Source organism: Telopea speciosissima, chromosome 2, assembly GCF_018873765.1.
Source record: "Telopea speciosissima isolate NSW1024214 ecotype Mountain lineage chromosome 2, Tspe_v1, whole genome shotgun sequence".
NCBI lineage: Eukaryota > Viridiplantae > Streptophyta > Magnoliopsida > Proteales > Proteaceae > Telopea > Telopea speciosissima.
The window spans coordinates 2,608,719-2,628,317 of NC_057917.1; the positions used below are offsets into that span (position 1 = coordinate 2,608,719).

The 19,599-nt window shown below is 38.6% G+C and overlaps 3 protein-coding genes across 3 annotated transcripts; 2 read left to right on the plus strand and 1 right to left on the minus strand.

Annotated features, from left to right (window-relative positions):
* Nucleotides 1-894: 894 nt before the first annotated feature.
* On the plus strand, nucleotides 895-1,994 carry LOC122649447 (uncharacterized protein At3g17950-like). Its single transcript, XM_043842612.1, has 3 exons — nucleotides 895-1,026; nucleotides 1,260-1,412; nucleotides 1,518-1,994. The coding sequence occupies exons 1-3, from the start codon at nucleotides 1,015-1,017 to the stop codon at nucleotides 1,992-1,994; spliced, it is 642 nt and encodes a 213-aa protein (XP_043698547.1). The 5' UTR covers nucleotides 895-1,014.
* Nucleotides 1,995-6,533: 4,539 nt separating this feature from the next.
* LOC122650210 (putative E3 ubiquitin-protein ligase XBAT31) lies at nucleotides 6,534-9,791 on the minus strand. The gene is made up of 9 exons (XM_043843550.1): nucleotides 9,685-9,791; nucleotides 9,370-9,644; nucleotides 9,218-9,277; nucleotides 9,011-9,082; nucleotides 8,767-8,888; nucleotides 8,522-8,662; nucleotides 8,313-8,420; nucleotides 7,795-8,059; nucleotides 6,534-7,144 (listed from the first exon to the last, which is right to left on the minus strand). The coding sequence occupies exons 2-9, from the start codon at nucleotides 9,547-9,549 to the stop codon at nucleotides 6,755-6,757; spliced, it is 1,338 nt and encodes a 445-aa protein (XP_043699485.1). The 5' UTR covers nucleotides 9,550-9,644; nucleotides 9,685-9,791; the 3' UTR covers nucleotides 6,534-6,754.
* Nucleotides 9,792-14,798: 5,007 nt separating this feature from the next.
* On the plus strand, nucleotides 14,799-18,392 carry LOC122650211 (60S ribosomal protein L36-3-like). Its single transcript, XM_043843551.1, has 4 exons — nucleotides 14,799-14,885; nucleotides 15,188-15,295; nucleotides 15,401-15,600; nucleotides 18,176-18,392. Exons 2-4 carry the CDS (start codon nucleotides 15,191-15,193, stop codon nucleotides 18,204-18,206), a joined length of 336 nt encoding a protein of 111 aa, XP_043699486.1. The 5' UTR covers nucleotides 14,799-14,885; nucleotides 15,188-15,190; the 3' UTR covers nucleotides 18,207-18,392.
* Nucleotides 18,393-19,599: the final 1,207 nt, after the last annotated feature.

Below are 19,599 nucleotides of genomic sequence, written 5' to 3' on the forward strand. Positions count from 1 at the left end.
GCATTCGTCATGCTCTGCATGTATTGCTTGGGGATTTTTTTTCATCACCACTGTTTCCACAATGAAATGGTGAAATGAAAGGAAGAAAGGTACAAAAGATTTTTCAGACTACCATTGGAGAAGAATATTTTTAAAAGGCACACTTAGTACTATCATGAGGACAATGGATGTGACAAATTTGACAATGGAATATCTAGGGAACAGTTTGAATAAGATACCTTTCGAATTTCAGCCTCAAATTTAAATTTTTACCATTCCATCAATGCATTCCTTCATCATATGAATGTCTATGTGCTCTATTGTAATTTTGTACAACCTCCTGTAGGTTCTTCAATTTCTAATTTTGTCCCCTTTAGTAAACTTTAGATCCATATGAAATTTGAAATACAACCTGGGACCTTGGGTAGAGCTACCCAAGAATTCAAAACATGGAATCCAGGATCGAACCTTTCCCTATTGGTTCAGATCTGGCTCTGATCAGAACCGACCAATATCAGTCCCAAAAACCTAAGAATCAGTCCTTACATCTGAAAACCAGTAGCTCCAGAACAGGGTTTTATCAAATGCCAAATTGTTCTTTTTCTGTTTCGGAAACAATTCTGGAACAGTCTTCTAGCACGGTAATAGGAAAAAAAAAAAGGTTTCTACTAAAGAACAGCGTTCTTAGAACAGAAATATTACCAAATGCTGCCCAAGTAAATGTAAACAAAACCCAGGTCCAGTAAGTTTTATAACTTAAAACGCTCCGTATGGTTTGAGGATCAAAATTTGTGGCAGCTCAAATTCCAGGATAGTTTGGTCATTTTGATGTCAAGTCAAAACCCTGGCTACCGCCTGCAAACCAATGTTATTTGAGCTTCATGGATGACTTCCTACTGGGTACAATGTTCATGTAAAGAAGCTGACTTTCTCTTCTTTACTTAGTGTTTGTCAAAGATGAAACTCCGGTGAAGTGAAATTTTTTTCTTCGTCCGCGCGGTGGTTCAATCACAGTACCCAGGAACTTCAGGAGCTATGGCTCAACAGGTAATAATATAACCATTTGCTCTTCCCTTTCAGGTTTTTCAATTCCATGGGTCTCTGTACTTTTTCAGTTTTTCTTCATCTTGTACTCATTTTCTTCTTATTCTGCTCCTCTGTACTCACTGATCAGTGGTCTTGTCTTTGCAATGCTGGCCTCTCCTCATTCTTCTATTCACTTCTTTGGGGAAATTTATTTTTTTTTTCTTCACATTTCATCTTGACAATTATGATGGCAGGAAGATGGATGGCCTCTGGGTTTGCAACCATTAAATGTGAGAGTTGGGTTGGTTAGAAACCGTGATTATTCTGGAGGATCAATTTCATTTAATACTTTGCTCACTGGTTCTCTGAGTTCCTCCACGGATTCTTCATCAGATTTAGATACAGAGGTTGGTTATTAAAATTAGGCTTAATAAGAAACTACATTCTATTTTTGTTACTGTTATTAATTCTTGTTTCCCTTTCAAAATTTGCCATCTTGTGATTGGTTTCAGTCCACGGGGTCATTCTTCCATGATAAGAGCATCACACTCGGAAACCTCATTGGCGTGTCCAACATTCTAGAGCTCTCAGAAAGATCAGTTGAGGGAAGAAGAGCACAAGCCTTGAGAAGCAAGAAGAGTTGCAAGTCCAAAACTTGGTTCTTCTCTCTATGCTCGAGGTCTGATGATAGTGTGAACAACCACCCACCATCCCTGGGTCATTTTCTGGAAGCAGAGAGGAGAGCTACCAATGATCACAGGAGGAATCAGAGCCCAATTATTTATGAAGCAGACGAGTTCGCCCGAGCAAGGAATTCTTCTGAACCAACTTCATTATTTGTTGATGGCCGCCTAGCACCTCCTCAGTCAAACTCAAACCCATGGTTTGATTCAGATGCTAGTGGGACATCCCACAAGAGCTTGGAAAATGGATATGGGTTTTGTTTTCCAGTACTGTTTTCATGTATGTGTGCACAACCTAGCAACTGAAGCATCATTTACTCATTAGTCTCTCTACAAGAAGTTCAGGAAATATGAATTTTTTGGAACCCTTCTGTTAGTAAAGATAACAGAAACTTTCTACAATAAATTTATTTAATGTACTCTGTTTATTTATTTGAATTGATATATAAGGGTGTGGGAGGGAGCCTGGTTCATTCATGAATCATGAGGCAACCTCATCAACAAATTCCTTTTGGTGTGGAATTGTGAAGTAGGGAGTTGTGTCCTGGGCCATTGGCCATTGCACTGCAATTTCCACATTTATGTCTCACCTCAAGGTACCCACACACCTAACACAATGACCCCCCCCCCCTCTCTCTCTCTCTCTCTCTCTCTCTCTCTTTTATTCAAATGGGAGGTGGTTTTGGTAAGTGAAAAAGGCAGAAAGATTCTTGTGTGGTTGTCCCCTTCTACATGGAACCTAGTTAGTTATACTAGGCATTCGTGTTAACTTGGTTGCATCTGCGTGTAAATATTTTGATTCAGAAATTACAGCCCAATAACCTGTGAGAAAAAAAATTTATTTTCAATCCTTTCTTTCTAACTTTAATGGTTGCTTAATGCCATGGATCCATGTGATCTCTCTGAGTCTCTGTACAGGGCAGTGAGCAACCCATTTAGACTTGTGGATTATCAAACACGGCTTGCTTGTTATTTGGGCAATGTGTAACATATTATAATTGTAACATTTGTTGTATTAGTGTGTCCTTACCCACTTTTAAGTTGACAGATTTAAATAAGTACCTACTTACCTGTGTCTTCACATTTAAACAAACCAAAAAAAAATATTCAAAAACCATAAAAAACAAAAATACCTATGTCTTAGGGTGATCCCCACCATTGGAAAATTCAATTTTGTTGGTTATATAAATCTTCTCCAAGGGTGATGGATATTGTTCAAACTATATGTGTTTCTTCTTCCTAGTGGTTTATCTGATACCTACCAAATTTAACAAATATCTTACAAACTAATCTTAGAAAAAGAGGCTTAGATTTTGACTATGATGAACATTAGATAATCTTTTTTCTGAATCAACCCTTTTATACACAAGGCCAGTGGGGAGGGGGGTTATCTGCTTTGATTTGCTTCTCTAAGAGAATAAGATACAGTAGTGTTACGAGGAGCTGGAGGTTCAAGTAAGTCAATGATCCATAAATAATGATCAGCAAATGAAGTCTTGCACTCTTTCTTTCACCCCATTGGTTAAGTAATGAATGAATGAGATGAGAACACAATCATCCATTAATTGTTCAGGTCAGACACGTATTTGACTTAGTTGTTCATTTACCGGGTCTCCCCAATGATCCTTCTTGCTCATCATACAGTCTTACAAGTCACCTTCTGGACCTTTGAATCCTATGATTAGACCCCCCCCCCCCCCCAAAAAAAAAATGAATTAAATCAAAATTCTCTCTTTCTTTCTCTCTCTGTCTCTCTCTCTCTGGGTTAGATTTCAGTAGACATTTTTAATGAAATAATAAGGGGTTTGGACTTTGGAAGCTGACCCTTCTCCACCTAACCTGGAATATTCAGATAGGTTCCTTCTCTCATCCAAGGATGCTGAAAGATGATGCTGTGACTCACAAAACATAGTAGGTAGGACCGGTTCAACACCAGAGTTCAGATCTGCTACTCACATGGGGACGGGTGGGGATAAATCTGAACCAAACCCGCCTCTAGGTTTAGATCTGTCCCCACCCGTCCCCATGTGGGTAGCTGATCCGGATTCTCAATACCACCAACCTGCCCCCTCCCATTTTCCATTTTTACTGGTCCACAGCACCAATTCCTTTCAAATATAGCAAAAAGAGATGCTATGTTAGGCTTGGACGGCGACATTAACATACCATATATTAACTCAAGTCTTTTTCATCTATCATACTTAAAAAGCATAAAGTTTTCCATTCTAGGGTTCATAAACCCTTATGGGTTTTCGTATATTTCCCAAAATACCCTCTTAATATCCTTCTGAAGCCCTGCAGCATTCACCGAGGCTGAAGGAAAGCCAAAACATCATACAACTCTGAAGGTCACTTAACCCATCAAGAAGGAATTTTATGCATCACATCAACACTCTTTATAAAGGAGAAGTAGCACTAGTTTGTAAGGACAAAATAGATGAAGAGTACAATATTGGACATAGCCACGTGGCGTTCATATCTGTCTTCTACATGGGTCCCATGAATGGAAAGATGATGTGTACCACCTATCTATCATACATTCATACCTGGCAGGACTGGATCCATTTAACATCTACTGTGGGATACTGGGGTCTCTGGGCTCATCTTCATAAGAGTCATTGTACAACAAAACAAAGCCCAACTAAAATGAGGGCCCACATCCCCCCGTTAGGTTGCCTTCTTGCCCTTTTGGTCCTCCCATCTCTCGATTATTGAGTTTCTTTCAAGATTTAGCTATAGAGAGGGTCAGGTCAGGTCAGTGACGGACCAAATTTACCCACTTGGCCAACTCAAAGTTCTCCACTCCCATACAAATCCACGTGTCAATACCCTATTGGCTCATGTGTTCATTACTATATTACTTCAAAGGCTCGCTTCATTACTCAAGCTTCTTTTTTCTATATAAATAAAACCAAACAATGTCACGTGATAACTAACACTCAACCAGACATCTCTTTACTTTACTTTGCATGATTTATGATGGAAGAGTTTTGGGATTGTGGGGGGAGCGTGGTCTTTGCGTTTACTTGAGGTTCAATGGGAGTGCATGCAAAAGCATCAATTGAAAGACTATTTCCTCTTTTCATAGGGGGTGGGGCCATCATTTTACCTCCCTCTATGTTTAGGCACAGCCCACATGTTCTACCTCGAAAACCATCTCCCCCATGATTTAAAATAGGAGGTAGTTACCCTTCACCACTTCAAAAAAGGAATTCCTTCACCAATGGGTGTGGGTATTTTGGGATGGGCATTAGAAACAACATGAGTATTATCAATTTCGTATACTAGGAGAACTAATAATGACCTTTAAAGAGCGAACTTTCCCTTCTCAACAGTGGAGGAAAATTTTTTTAAAAAGAAAAAAAAATTAATTCCATAATAGTCAATTGGCGAAAGGTTTCAGCACGACATGCATAGTACAAATCATATTTGAAACCCTTCGATGGTGATAAAGGTCCCTTTAAAATACCAAAATCCACCTCCTATTTATGAAGTTTTTGATTTTGGAAAGTAATCGTACCTCTTTTTTTACCAATTTATCAAAGAAAAGAAATTCCATAATTATCAAGAAAGTACATGACAAACAAAGGGTAGACTATCGAGAAGGGTGCATGGCAATAAATAGGAGAGTATGTTATTGAACTTAAGTATCAAATATGATAAGTAGCCAATTTAAATCATTCTCTAAAGGGAACATTTTATTGTAACTAAAGTGGTTAATTTGGATAATTAAGAAGTTGTAATCTTACTTTTTTTGTCTTTTTAAGATTACACATTTATTTCTCCAACGAGAGTAAATCTTGTCATTTTATATAAATACTAAATTAAATCCCGGATTAAATAACTTTTAATATTTTAAAAATCTTTTTTTTTTTTTAATTCTTAAATTAAATAATTTTTAAGAATAAGACAAGGGACAATTAAGAAAATGTTACAGCTTCTTTTCTTTTTTTTTCCTTTTTTTTTTTGTAAACCAAAATTCATTCATAGGCATGGGAAAAGCGCATGGTATCAGGTTTACATAAATCCAAAAACTAAAGAGTAGAAATAAGCCAATCGATCCTACCCGCAAGAGACAACCCTTCGAGATAAGGAGTCAACAACGATGTTGATCTCCCTAGAATATGAACGGATATAGAAAGCTAAGTGTTTCACATCTAACAAAATATTAAAAACTTCCACGGTGGGTGTGGAGTTACTATTCAATTGCATCACCAGGTTCTTGACAATCCGATTCCACCAACAGATACTCAATTCCTTCAGATAAACTTTGTAACAAACCTCCTCTAATTGCAAGGGCCTCGCCTTGAATAACCGAGTAGAAGGAGGCTGACGCAGAGATTGCCGAAATTAGATCCTCTTTCAAATCCATGTTCACATAGCCGAGGCCACATTTCTGATCCTCAAGGGCCGCATCAGTGTTTAACTTGAACGAGAACAAAGACAGAGGGCACCATTGCGGGAACATAGGAGCCAATTCAACACAGTTGGCCACAAATCTGTATTCTCATGCGTTTGAGGACCGGTATGCGGTTGAACTTGAACAAAGGCGCGGCGCTGACAATGTTACAACTTCTAAGTTCACCACTTTGGTGACAAGGAATTGCACAATCCTCTAAATATACAATGGTTAAACTATAGCAAAACTAGATGTCACCCATAGATAGATGGGAGGGGACCGTCCATAGGACCTTTTGCTTCTAATAGATAGATATTACATGAATTTTTTTTTTTTAAAAAGAACACAACTGTTTGTGTTCAGTTTGTTACGTTGCAGCGGCCATTCCCATTGAATGATATTTTTCTTACAAAACAAGATTTTCTCCTATTCAAACGACAGACTCAAGAAAGCATCACTGCTTCTTCAATCTTAAGTAAACAAAATTACAACAATTAAGATTTCCAAATACAATCCCCACTAGCGCATACTTGCAGAATCTTCTTGCTTATTTTGATCCCATCCTCATTTAATTTGCTTTCAAATGCCCAAAATCTACATAGCAAATGGAGTACCACGTGTATATATATAGCCACAGAAAGAGAGAGACAGAGAGTATCTTCTTGGGTCATGGTTTGTCAACCCAATCACCACTGTCAGCAGCAATCCTTCCTGAACTGCGGCCACCCATCTTCCCAAATGAACCCACGGCCGACAAACTCTTGAAGCTACTACTACCCTCGCAAAAGGTCTGTGACTTCCTTAACCTCCTTATCTTCGAGGAATTGGTGCCCCCATCCATTTCATCCTCGGTCTTTCCCTTGACTACCACCAGTTGGGCAATGCTGCTGCGGCAAAATGGGCAGACAGGGGCAGTCAAGCATGCAGTATTGGGGTTTGGCTTGTTGTGGCAGCACAAAGCTAGAGTGCATTGAGCACACATCTGGTGACCACAGTCTTTGACCTCAATTGTGCAAACTTGGTCAAAACAGATGCAGCACATCTCGTTGTCGCTTCCCTGTGTGAGATTAATTCTCCCAATGAGCTTGAAGGCAATTGTACTAGATTACTCAGTTTGCAAAAAATTCTATGAACATAAAGAGAATAGAAAACATAATATTTCCATCTGTTTCGACCTCAAAGAATTACAAATTATCCTTATGCTTAAAGCCATTTCGATCAAATAAACCATTAAACTGGAATCATGAACCTAAAGTTAAGTTACGGAAGATGATATCTGTCTATAGTAAGCATACCAGAGGCTTTGATGATTTCTACCAATGGCTTGTCTCCTATCAAACTCCATCCACGAGGCTAGTAACTGACGGATCCTCTAACCATATTAGCACTCTTAGTCACCACATGGACGGTTTATAAATATAGAACAAACTATAACTGATGATTTCCTGACATCAGAAATCTTTTAACACACTATTTTCTGACATCTCATTCTAACTTTACTGGGAGAAGAACTGCAATAGAAATATCTTTAATTTCTAGAATACAATTCTCCCCAACGATATCTGTTCATGGGTTCTATAATTGGAAATGATTAATTTTACTTTGAAGCAAAACTAATGAAATAAAACTTAATTTTCCTCAACTCTCAGAGTCAATAGAAAATCGAAAAGATTGGCGTTCAAGTAGAAGCAGAATAAGGAAAATCACCTCAGAGATATTGTCGTCAATATAGGCGTCTCCACCAGAATGCGGAGGGGATGGAAGTGAGCATGCCATCCCCTTCAAGATGGTCTTTTCCCTCTCTCTGTTTGCTTCCATAAGAGCCCTCTCCATCAGGACCTTTGCCTCTGAATTAAGCTCACTGATGAATTTCAATGGCGCCGGCCACACAAGAGGCTCTGCTGACGCTGGGTTCAGCAGGGCCGCACATGCGCTGTGCTTGTGTTTCAGAGCAACCGTGTATGGTATTCTCCTGCAGGAACCCATCCATTCCATGTATACAATTTTAGTGATTGCAGATCTTTACATGTTCAAACTATAGGAATCCATCACGAACAAAAGATTGAATACAGAAAATCTAGCTCTAGATTTATCACGGGCTTAATCACTTCCACAAATAAACAAGTTCTAGAGTTCACTAGTTTCGAGCACTGACACTTTTGCCAATCAGCAATGGGTATAGTTCCTAATTTCGGCATCAAAAAGTAGATTGAGCAAAAACTTACCCAGCTGAGTCTCTTTGAAGCCGATCTGTGCCCCACGCCAGCAGTTCACGGACACAATCCAATGAACCTCCTCGAGCTGCCAAATGAAGTGGAGTGCTCCCAGGGCAGCTGCAATTACGAGTTAGGTCACTATCAATTTCAGAGACCACTATTATTATTATTATTGTTGAAATGTATACGAAATGGGACCTTCAGTAACGGATCAGTACCCATATCCGCCGGAGATTGCAGAGACAAGAGCCCCACTATCTAATAGTACATGAACGCAATCAGCCCGTCTTCGCCGGGCTGCTAAGTGCAACGGAGTAGCTCCACTGCCGTCTCTAACATTCACGAAACGAGCGAACCCCCTACAGTTCAATCTCAACAGTCACAAAGATGCCCTTGAAACAATTTCGTCCACAAGACATAGCCAAGTGGAGGAGGAATAAACCAAGTATGGAAGTCCACCCACCAAGATTCGGCAACAGGGCTCGAATGGGCAGCTGAAAGAATGGCTTGGAGGCAATCCGAATGTCCGTAATAAGCAGCATAGTGCAAACAGGTCCTTCCGTGAACAGAATCAAACATCAAAATCTGGTAAGGAAGTTCATACAGAATCCAAATCAATCCAACATTGCGGTTCAGAATTTGTTAAAAAGATTGAAATAGGTGTAAAAATCAATAGAAATGAAGAGAAAGGTAGGATTTCTACATACATTCGCCCCTGCTTGAAGGAGCTTCCGCACGCAGGAGATCTTGCCGTGCATTGCAGCCAGCATAAGTGGCGTCTAACCCAATTAAACACAAAAGATAAAATGAGCATAAGGTAACGAAAAAAAAAAACCAACCAAAAGAAAACGCAAGATCAAGCATTTTCAGAAAGAGGGAAGCGACAACTTCATTCAATTAATAAAGGAGCTAACCTGCTTATGACGATTAAAGATATCCGGATGAACAGATCGATCTAAAAGGAAGGAGAGAACCTGTTCATCATGAAACTCGTAAAATACTAAACATTTATGGAAGAAAATAGAAAAACCCACAAGAGGGGTGAGATAGCGAAAATAAAACTAACCTCGATCCGACCATTAGCAGCAGCGATATGAAGAGCGGAGAGCTTATCATAGACGGAGTTCTGATGTAATAGAGTTGGGTCTCTCTCCAAAAGAGCAACAACGGTGTCCAGGTCCCCAATCTGAACAGCACGGAAGAGGCCATGTTCGTAACTGGCTCTGCAACTCAGTCCCTGACCCATCTCCTTCCCCCACCCCCTCCCTCTCTCTCTCTCTCTCTCTCTCTCTCTCAAGTCGTTTTACATCCAACCGCGGGAGCCGGAGAGGAGAGCACCACCTTATCGTGCAACAGCGGGAGCCGGAGAGGAGAGCACCACCTTATCGTGCGCCCTCCTTCCTCGGAAGGGAAGGGGTGGTCGCGTGAAGATCCTTCAAAGAGGAAAGATAAACAGTGGAAGCTGTGTGGAGTAAAGAAAGAAAGAAAGAGGTCTCGGAGTTTGGAGCTGCCCGATGGTCAGCATTTAGTACGGGAATCTGACCGTAAGAGGCTACGGGCAGCTGCCATGGCTGAAAATTGAAGATCGAAAGTCGGGTGGTGCTGTTGCGAGTCTTACGAGTCATTGTCGAAATCTGAGTTTCGTTCCACACCAACACCATGGTCCACGGTCCACGGCCCATGGCCCACCAGATTAATATTCTATCTCTCCCTCGCATGAAATGACCTCGCTGTCCTCCTCCTCCTTCATCTTCTTCTTCGTTTGGTTGTTAAGAAAATATATGAATATTCTACCAAAAAAAAGAAAAGATATGAATATATGATGATAGCTGACCCACCCCGAAAAAAAAAGTTGTTAGTGATGATCATAAATTCCTCATATCATCACATGTGTCTTGCATGAAAGATCATAAACAGTCTCGTAAAAAATTACATTCAAAAAGATCGTCCATGCCAAAAATTTATTTTGATTCATGTTTTATAGCCTTTAGGATTTATTTATTTAAAAAAAGTTTTCCACGTCATTGAATGGATTTTATTATTAAACTACACTTATGTCCTCTCAAATGGATTTTATTATTAGTTTTTCTTTTTCCTAGGATTAAAATCCTTTCTAATTCCATAAAAGTGCTGCAACACATGGAAGATGCTAAATCCAACGGTGCTAAATTCAAGAATAAAAAAAAAATGGGATCAATTAAGTTTGGCACTGTTGGATTTAGCAACATCCACATGTCAAGGTCTCAGCCTCGAATTGCATTGCACTACACTGTACTTTTAGGGAATTGGAGAAGATTTTAATCTCTTTTTTTACCCACATGGGTCTTATGTAGATGATACCGTTTCATGTACTGTTACTGGTGTGACATAGGAGATTCCCCTTCATGGTTCAAGGTATCATACTGTACAAGAGAGAGTAAAATGGTACAAAAAAATAAGATATAGTTATTATGAAGGATGTAACAATTGGATCCGATCAGATGCGACCGATCCATATCAATATTGGTATCTAATTTAGATAAAAAATAATACTCTGATAGTGATTCACGATACCAATACCTAAAACCGTGTCCCCTCCTCCCCTACAATGGACAATGGTGGCATGAGAAACAATCTCTCTTATATATTTTATCGGAAAAATATCTGTGACAAGATGTAAGGTACCATGGCGGCTGATAGAACCCTTACCTTTATTTTGTATCACGAGTCTTTTACCTTGGAATCTTTTCCACGCCATCCAAAATGAATAATTGGAGGAATAACATATAATACATTTTCCTTTTCATTTCCCATCAAAACCTATTTTTGTATTGCATTATTTAATCTTTTTTGGGGGTAGACAACAGGGTTATTCATTCAGGCACATCCAATGCCAATAGAAAAACAGGATATATAAAATGATACTTAGAAAAGATAGATAGCATGATCAACAAAAGGTTTGGGTATACAAAACCCAGATCGATGGAGCGGAAAGCGACCCGATCTCCCATGCCATAGATTGAGTCATCCGAAAAAGAGGATGGGTGAAAGTCATTGCCCCAAAGAAAGTGTTGTCGACACAGCAACTGATAAGCACATGCACTTTCATACTAATAGAAAGGACCCCATAAGTGCCGAAAAGATCTACGCCATCATGCCCATGCGAGCCAGCACGATGCCGCACTGAGAGAAGCCTCGATGAATGGGGATAGGGCCAGCAAGAGGGGTAACGGAACCGGCCATTTCCATGGCGACACCAGCGCCAGAACCGACGTAACCTGCAAAACCAGAACCTAAAAAAGAAAAAGAACATGAAAAAAGAGAGGTAACAAGGCCGGAAAAAGGGGAGAGGGGTAGGGGACATGGGCCGAGAAAAGGGGAGAGACATGGTGCGGGAAGAAGGGAGGGGGAAAAGGGAAGGTGGAAAAGGGGCGGGGGAGGGGCACGAGGGTGGTGGTGAGGACGGTGACGCTGGTGAGGGTGAAGGAGATGACGCTGATGAGAGAGGGGGTGGCGGTGAGGGCGGTGACGCCGGTGAGGGTGACGGAGATAGTGGTGAGCAGGGGGTAAGGGACAGGGAGAGGGTGGCAGTGAGAGCGGTGACGCCGATGAGGGTGAGGGAGAAGGGCACAGGGGGTCGGAGTTGCACACACCGGTCATCATCGTCGTTGTCGGCATCAACGTCGGCATTAGCGTCCGATGAGCCTCCAAGAGTCATGGCTGAAGATAGCACGTCACACAGACGGAGAGATAACATGCCACAAGGGCGGAGAAAGCGAACAGAGGCAGCGGCGGCAGGTTGCCCTAGGGTTTTGAAGGGTTTCTACTGAGAGAAACTTTCGTTGTTATTCTATCATTTATAGTGTTTTATGGATTACATTTTTTTCTTCTTCTTCTTGTACATGAAGGAAAGAGTATCGCATGTATTGATAACATGCCAAATTTATGACCCTAATTTGGTTTTGTTACCCAACCTCATATGTTGATTGGACATATATAATGAGAGGTACTGCATGGGTTAGGTTTGGACCTACATCCACTGTGTTAATAAGCATGGGACATAAGCCAAGCCAAGCCCATGCAAAAGCTGATTGGGCCTGGGCCCATTTTTAGCCAAGCTCGACCAGAGTTATCAGCCCACGGGCTATACTAGGACGAGGAATCTCAATCCCTTTCTACCTAGCCTAGAGTAAGGGTTGTGATTTGTGAACTTGTGACCTCAAACCCAATCCAACCTTTACTTTTATAAGTACATGTAGTCTGTAGACATATAAATTGATACAACCACACATACCTAACCTAAGTACCCAAAAAGTTCCTACACGCTTATTATGGAAACCCTTTTCCCACACAACATTTATTATCATAGTTTTAGGTATCAACATCGGATCGACAATTCGAATCAATATTGATTGTGATCGATATCGATACTTAATTGATACAAATCAATCGATAGGATCATAGTTTTTTTTTTTTTTTTTTTTTTTTATAACAAAAAAGCAGTGTTTTGATTTGGAATCCAACGGATACATATCGAAATTGATATTGGTAGTGGTCGAGACCGATATCATCATCGATATTTTGAATTAAATCCACAATTATTGTTAAATAAAAAAAAAACCAAATAAATAAATTAGGGTTCAAATTTAAAGGAAATAAACTTATGAAACAAAATAAAAAAGGGTATAGTACGTACACTATTACCTAATTATGTGTTATCTTGCAAGTCAATTTATTTTTCCCATATGCTAGAGTGATGCTTATAAAATGCCTAAAGAGAGACTATTTGAATAATGATGGCATTTAAAAAAAAAATGAAATAACATGGATGGTGAACTTTTTGGTTGAGATGAGCCATCAAATTTGACATTTTGTTCTAGATGAGTTTTGATATATCTAATGATTGTGATGTAAAATCATATTATGTCCATTACTAAAAGATGGTGAGAGTGGATCGGCAAATTTGTAGAATTTCATATCAATGTTTATTGTTGGCACCCACATTTAGTAAATTGGCATTTGAGGTGTTTTATTTTATTTTATTTTTTTAATAATTTCGCTCCCAAAGTACTGCAACTAACCATGGTTAAGTTCAAAGTTGATGTGTGTGTGGTGTGTGGTGTGTGTTGTATATATCCGTCATTCCACGGTCCTAAAAATCGGTTAATCTTTTGGGATTGGTGTGTGGTTTGTGTGATTACACTTTCATTGAAAATTAAAAAAAAGGTTCAAGGTTGATGTGACTTTTAAAATAATTCATGGGAAAAAAAACACATACAAAAGTACCAACCTGTCCTCATAAATTAAAAAATTGCATCTATGTTGATGTTCTTGCATGCCTTCTCATTGGCCCCTGTCCTGATGCAAGTACTACACAACCAGACAAACGATCGCTTATCTAAAATTCATATATAGGAAATGATAGAGGATTCTCTAGGGAAGCAAGGTACTCTATGCTCTCACATTGAATATTTTAATTATTCTTTTTTTTTTTCTTAAAAAAAAAAAAAAAACAATATAATAATTCTTGTAAGGAGTCACAATGTATGCCTTAGGCTAAAAGAGCCTTTTCCCATATAAAATTTATCGATCTTGTACTCAACTTCTACATATTTCAAATGATCGTTTAACCATCCTAATTTTACATTTTAAAGCATTTGATTTGAATCATGAGCGTTCATTTGGCATTTTAAGTCACAATTTGATCCAAGATCAGGCCATAAGAAGCTTTTGAAATTACAAATTGGAAAAAACACAATTTAATCATTATAATTAACATTTTTAAACATTTGATTTGAATAGTGATTATTCATTTAGCATTTTAAACCATAACAACGAATATCAAAACCTATCACCATGTTTTTTAATTTTTATAATTTAAAATGATAAATAAACAAGCATGGTCTAAATCAAGGGTTGAAAATGGTAAATCACATATGATTGAACCATATCATTTTAATTAGAATATTAAAAAAAAGAAGAAAATATTAATAATAACTATTAATTGGTATTCATATAAATTAATTCTCAGGTTTTTGTTTTTTGGTAAAAATTAATTCTCAGGCTAATCCTTCTCACCTAATAGTTAATGGGTCATGGACTCTTGGTATTGCCAAATCACCAAACTTAAGTTACAATGTTACCTATTGATTAGGGGTGTAAATGAATAGTCGAAATCCGTTTCCGTATCCGTTTAGCACTATCCGAATCCGTCCGAAAGCTAAACGGATGCGGATACGGATAGACTATAGCTATTCGAAAAGCTATATTTACATGTAAACGGATAAAATATCTGATCCGTATCCGTTTAGCATTATTCGAATCCGTCCGATAGCTAATCGGATGCGGATGCGGATATAGCATTATTTGTGTCGAATCCAATCCGTTTACAGCCCTAAATTACTGATACAATGCAAAGTAACCCGAAAAACCCGACCCGACTGACACGCCTCCCAACAAACCCACTTGCCCCACCCTTGTGGCCAATTGCTCACAGCCAAACAACGCAATAAAATTGGGAGTTAGGGTTTCTGAAAGCTTTCGGTAGCGGCTTTCAGCCTTTCAGTGCAGCAAGCTTGAAGTTCGTCTCTACCGACAACAAAGGTAACATCGTAAGCCCGTCTTGTTTGGGTTTTTCTTGATTATTTTCTCATCTTGCTCGTCGATCTCTTTCAATCATACTGAAATCCGAACACTCTTGAATCAATATGCTTTCGTTTCGTGCTTAAATTCTTACTGTGTCACCTATGCTTGTAGTTGTGCATGTTCAAGGGTTTCTTTACTCCTTCTGTACTCAGATCTAAGGGATAATATATGTTTTGCAAACTAGTTCAATACTGCCTTTACGTAACAAGGATGTTCGAATCTATTTGTGATTGTATGATTGTGTGTTCTTTCGTGATTAGGCAATGGCTCCTTCTGTACAGCCTAAAAGTGGGCTGTTTGTTGGATTGAACAAAGGGCATATCGTTACGAAACGGGAGTTGGCTCCTCGCCCTTCTAACAGAAAAGGGGTAAGCAACTCTTTCTTGTGGTTCGGTTGATGTTGGGCGCTTGGGATTTTTTCGTTTTGATTCTTAATTGTCACTGTATGCTTGGAATTTTGTATTGTGTTTTAGAAAACTAGCAAGAGGGTGCATTTCGTCAGGAATATCATCAGGGAAGTTGCTGGTTTTGCTCCCTATGAGAAGAGGATCACTGAGCTTCTGAAGGTTGGGAAGGACAAGCGTGCACTCAAGGTTGCCAAGAGAAAGTTGGGTACCCATAAGAGGGCAAAGAAGAAGCGTGAGGAGATGTCTAATGTTCTTCGCAAGATGAGGTTAGGCTTTTTGTTATTATTATTATTACTTTTTTTTTTTTCTCTTCTATGAGATCTGATCAATTGACTGAGTATATACAATGGAGGTGCGCACAGTGACTGCACTCCTTAATACATTTAAGATACTGGAAAGAAACTGAAGAAAAGGATTGTCCTTTAGAGTTAGGATTCCCTAATTCCGACTTCTTTTCTATGGGTTGGCTGCTTTCCTTGAAGCAGATAATGAATTAAACATAAAATGATTTCTCTAAATTCAAGCTGATGATGCATGCTAGGAACAGTTAATTAGCTCAGTTCGTCAGGACCCCTTAATTGGCGTTACACGAAGTGTTGCCATTTTGTTTCCACCCTCAGAGCTTCCCATAAAACAACACCCAAAGCTATGCTGGTAAACAATTGGGATATCTGAAATGCGAGCTGTAGAACTGAGATATCAGTGCCTCAGTGCCTCACTGAGTTATTCGTGGTTAAGTGTTTATCAGACATTCAAAAACTTTATATGGTGGCCTACAATGATGGATTGAGTATAACAGCCTTTCTTAAAGCCTTAACTTATGTTTTGATTTAATGGTTACTGGGTTTTGCTCCTATTTGGGTAGCTGGATCAAAATTTAATAAGGTAGAGTTCCAGACGGAGGAGGATGAAAACCTCAGAGATAGAGAAGCTATAGGGTAAAAATAGAAGGGAAGTAGATAAACGGTAAAGAATTAAAGAAGGTGAAGTTTAGTGTCTGTTTGGATTCACAAGAAACTGCTGTAACCAGATTTACATTGGATATGGCAGTGCAAAATTGAATCGAGACTCTTGGAAGTTAGCATGATCTAATAGGAATTCTTACCTTTGCCTAAGATTCTGGAGTTTAAACATATCGTAAATCATTGTGGACTTTCAACTTATCATAAATCATTGTGGAGTTTCAACATATCATAAATCATTAAGAAGTTGTCCTTAACAGATGGGAGTTTCAAGTTCCATTATCCATTCTGACCTGAAGGTAATTTCATCAAAAGTACAGCTAAAGTTTCAAGCTGGATTGAAACAGTTCAAGATGAAAATCTAAAACCCTTTTCTTTCCAGTTAAATTCCCATATTATATGTTGCCACTCTAATACATGACCTTTATGGTTGAAATTGGTGTATTTGACTTGGAAATGAAGGGTTTAGTGGTGGACCATTATTGGTAATGGCGTCTATAGATAAAATGAAGATACTCTAGCCTTAATAACAATTTCTGGGGTACTTTCAAAAACCCGTGTAGATTTGATGTTATAACTTTATCTGATTCCTTATGTGATCAACTGAATATTGGACTCTGTAGTCAACACATCTTGCTGTCAACTTCCAAATCAGCACCACGAGCTATTTAATTTGGTCACTGTTCCTTATTTTACATTTTTTGTTTTCTTTTTCAATTTAGCCGTATATCTGGCCAATCATAATTTCATGTAAAACGTTCTAGCCCCCAGCTAATTAACATCCTGAGATAATTTATATTAATCAACATCTCTTGTTGCTTACTCTGTTTTCTTTTCCTTTTCCCAATTCTTGTTCTTTTTAGTCTGTCATATACTCATACAGGAACTTTCTGCGGATAGATGAGAGCTATTTAATCATTGATGTCTGTCAGTGGGACTGTTTTCCTTTTCTTGGTTCCATTTCCTTCAATTTCTCTTGCCAGATGTGAATCATAGTCATATAGAACTTTCTGGCACACAGCAGAATCAGCATGACGATAGTTGTTCTAATCATTCACCATTCCTTGTTGCTTACTGTGTTCCTCATCGCCTGGTGTGTAAAACTGTTGATTCAATTGCATCATTTTGCACCTTTTTGTTTTCTTCCTCACCTAAAGGGCAGTGGTTGTTTACAGCAGGAAGAACATATTTCAAAAGTATATTCTACTCTTTTACTCCCTAACCTGCTCCAAAGTCCTTTATATTAGTTGACTATTTTTTCTGAATCCCCTCAGCACTCTGCAAGTGGTGGACTAATTTCTTTTCTCTTTCATTTTGGACCGCCATCCCTGATTTTTTTTTTTCTCTCGTTTGATGCTGATGTTATTATGGACTGGTTGTCTATTATGCTGCTGGAGTTGAACCTACTAATAATCAAGGACAATTTAATGCGTTGGGCTCCTCTGTAGCGCGACACAGTGTGTAATGTGCACCTCCAACAGCCCTGTGTGCTCAGGCATGTTGCTGCTGATTGTAGACCACTCTCTCCCGGTGGTCGAGTTGATTTACCGCTGGTGCCCCTGTTGAATTTTGGTTTTCTTGCTGGGCGTGCGCTTGACTCCCCATTGGGCTCATCCGTTGCTTGGTTTGCCTGTGTGTTGGGCTGCGTGCCCAAGCACATAGGGTTGTCGGATGGTGCACTCCACAGTGTCGCGCTACAGAGGACCCGAATCCCAATTTAATGTAGACCACAGAATAATTGGATTAAATTGAATTCCTTTTAAAAAGGGGAAAAGAAGAAATGGATTATTTAATATTTATCTTTTCAAACAATGTTTTGTGTTTTTGGGATTTTGTGTGTGATAATAGAAATCAATTCTTTGGTGTTGATGCTGTGCAGGTCTGCTGGAGTGCACGAGAAGAAGAAATGATGAATTTTTACCCAATGCACTCTTGATTTAGAATTGGTCTGTATCTGCTGTTAGATCGACATCTCTAGTTATATACTTGAGAGAATGATGAGGTTAACTTACTATACACCTTGTATTGGTGTATGCTCTATGAAATTGCTTAAGTATCCCTTGTTTTTTTTTAACTGTATTAGAAGTTCTATTGTTTTTTTTTTTTAATAAACTATATTACTTTTATTTTTTTTTTTTGATGAAAGAAAAAGTAAATAGGATTAGTTATACATATTGTTAGTAGTACAAGCATTCCTAGCCATATATATTTATTTACTAAACTATATTACTTTTATTTTAACGACCGTATTTTTAAGGTTTTAAATGAAAAAATTGCCATTCATTATTAAATAAAAAAATACTCTTGAACTTTTTTTTTCTTTTTTTTTGGGTAATGAAATTACTCTTGAACTTGAAGTTGTATTATATGAAGGTAAAGGATGAATAGAGGAAAATGTGCAACTAGAATAAAATGTGGATAAATTTTTTTTATTTGGTTAAGGATAAATTTCCATAACATGCCCCTTTATGGAAAGCTTCTTTATGTAAATCAGCCACTTTTGAGCCACATGGAGAGCTCTTTTTGGTCAGCCTAACCTTTAGATGGGAAGGCTTCCGCTCACCACCTTGGATTAGCCATGGGCCAGGTTTTGAGCCTCTCTTCAGATAGATAACCTACCATGGATTTGCATATTTCATTGTATTTTTTAATGGTAAATTGAAGTTGTATAGTGCTGAATTTTGTGCCAAGTATGACCTTAGATAGAGCCTATTCTAGATAGATGTCTTTCCTTTTAACGACCCCATTATCAATAGGGATTGCGAATAAGATGCTCGAAAGGGTGGTTTCACAGCAGGCGCATTTCAATTTTAGTTTTTAGTATATTCCCTGTCAACTCTTTCTCTATAAGAGAAAGAGGTTCCTAGACAAAATACGGCAGATGAGGTATCAGTTGCAACAGATTTATTAATTCGGAAGAAACAAGATGATCTGTACGTTCGACTTGTGAAACATTGAAGAATTGAAATCTTAGACCAAAACACAACGCATCAACGCACATCCGTTCTCATATTATAATAAGCATTGAACACGTTAGGGCAAGGATCTGCATTGTTGACACCATGTATTTGAGATTTTCTTGATTTCGTGGACTATCCTTTTTTCTCTTAGTGTTATTTTTTCATTGTTCTTTTCTTATTTTCTCATGTATATTCTTTAGTCCTATTATTTATTTCCTTTCATATTGTGAGGACCTCAATTTTCCCTTTGTTTTGAAAGGATTCATGTAGCCGACCCATTTAGTTTGGATAAGGCTGTGTTGTTGTATGTCTTTTTCTAGTAGGCATTTAAATGACCACTAGG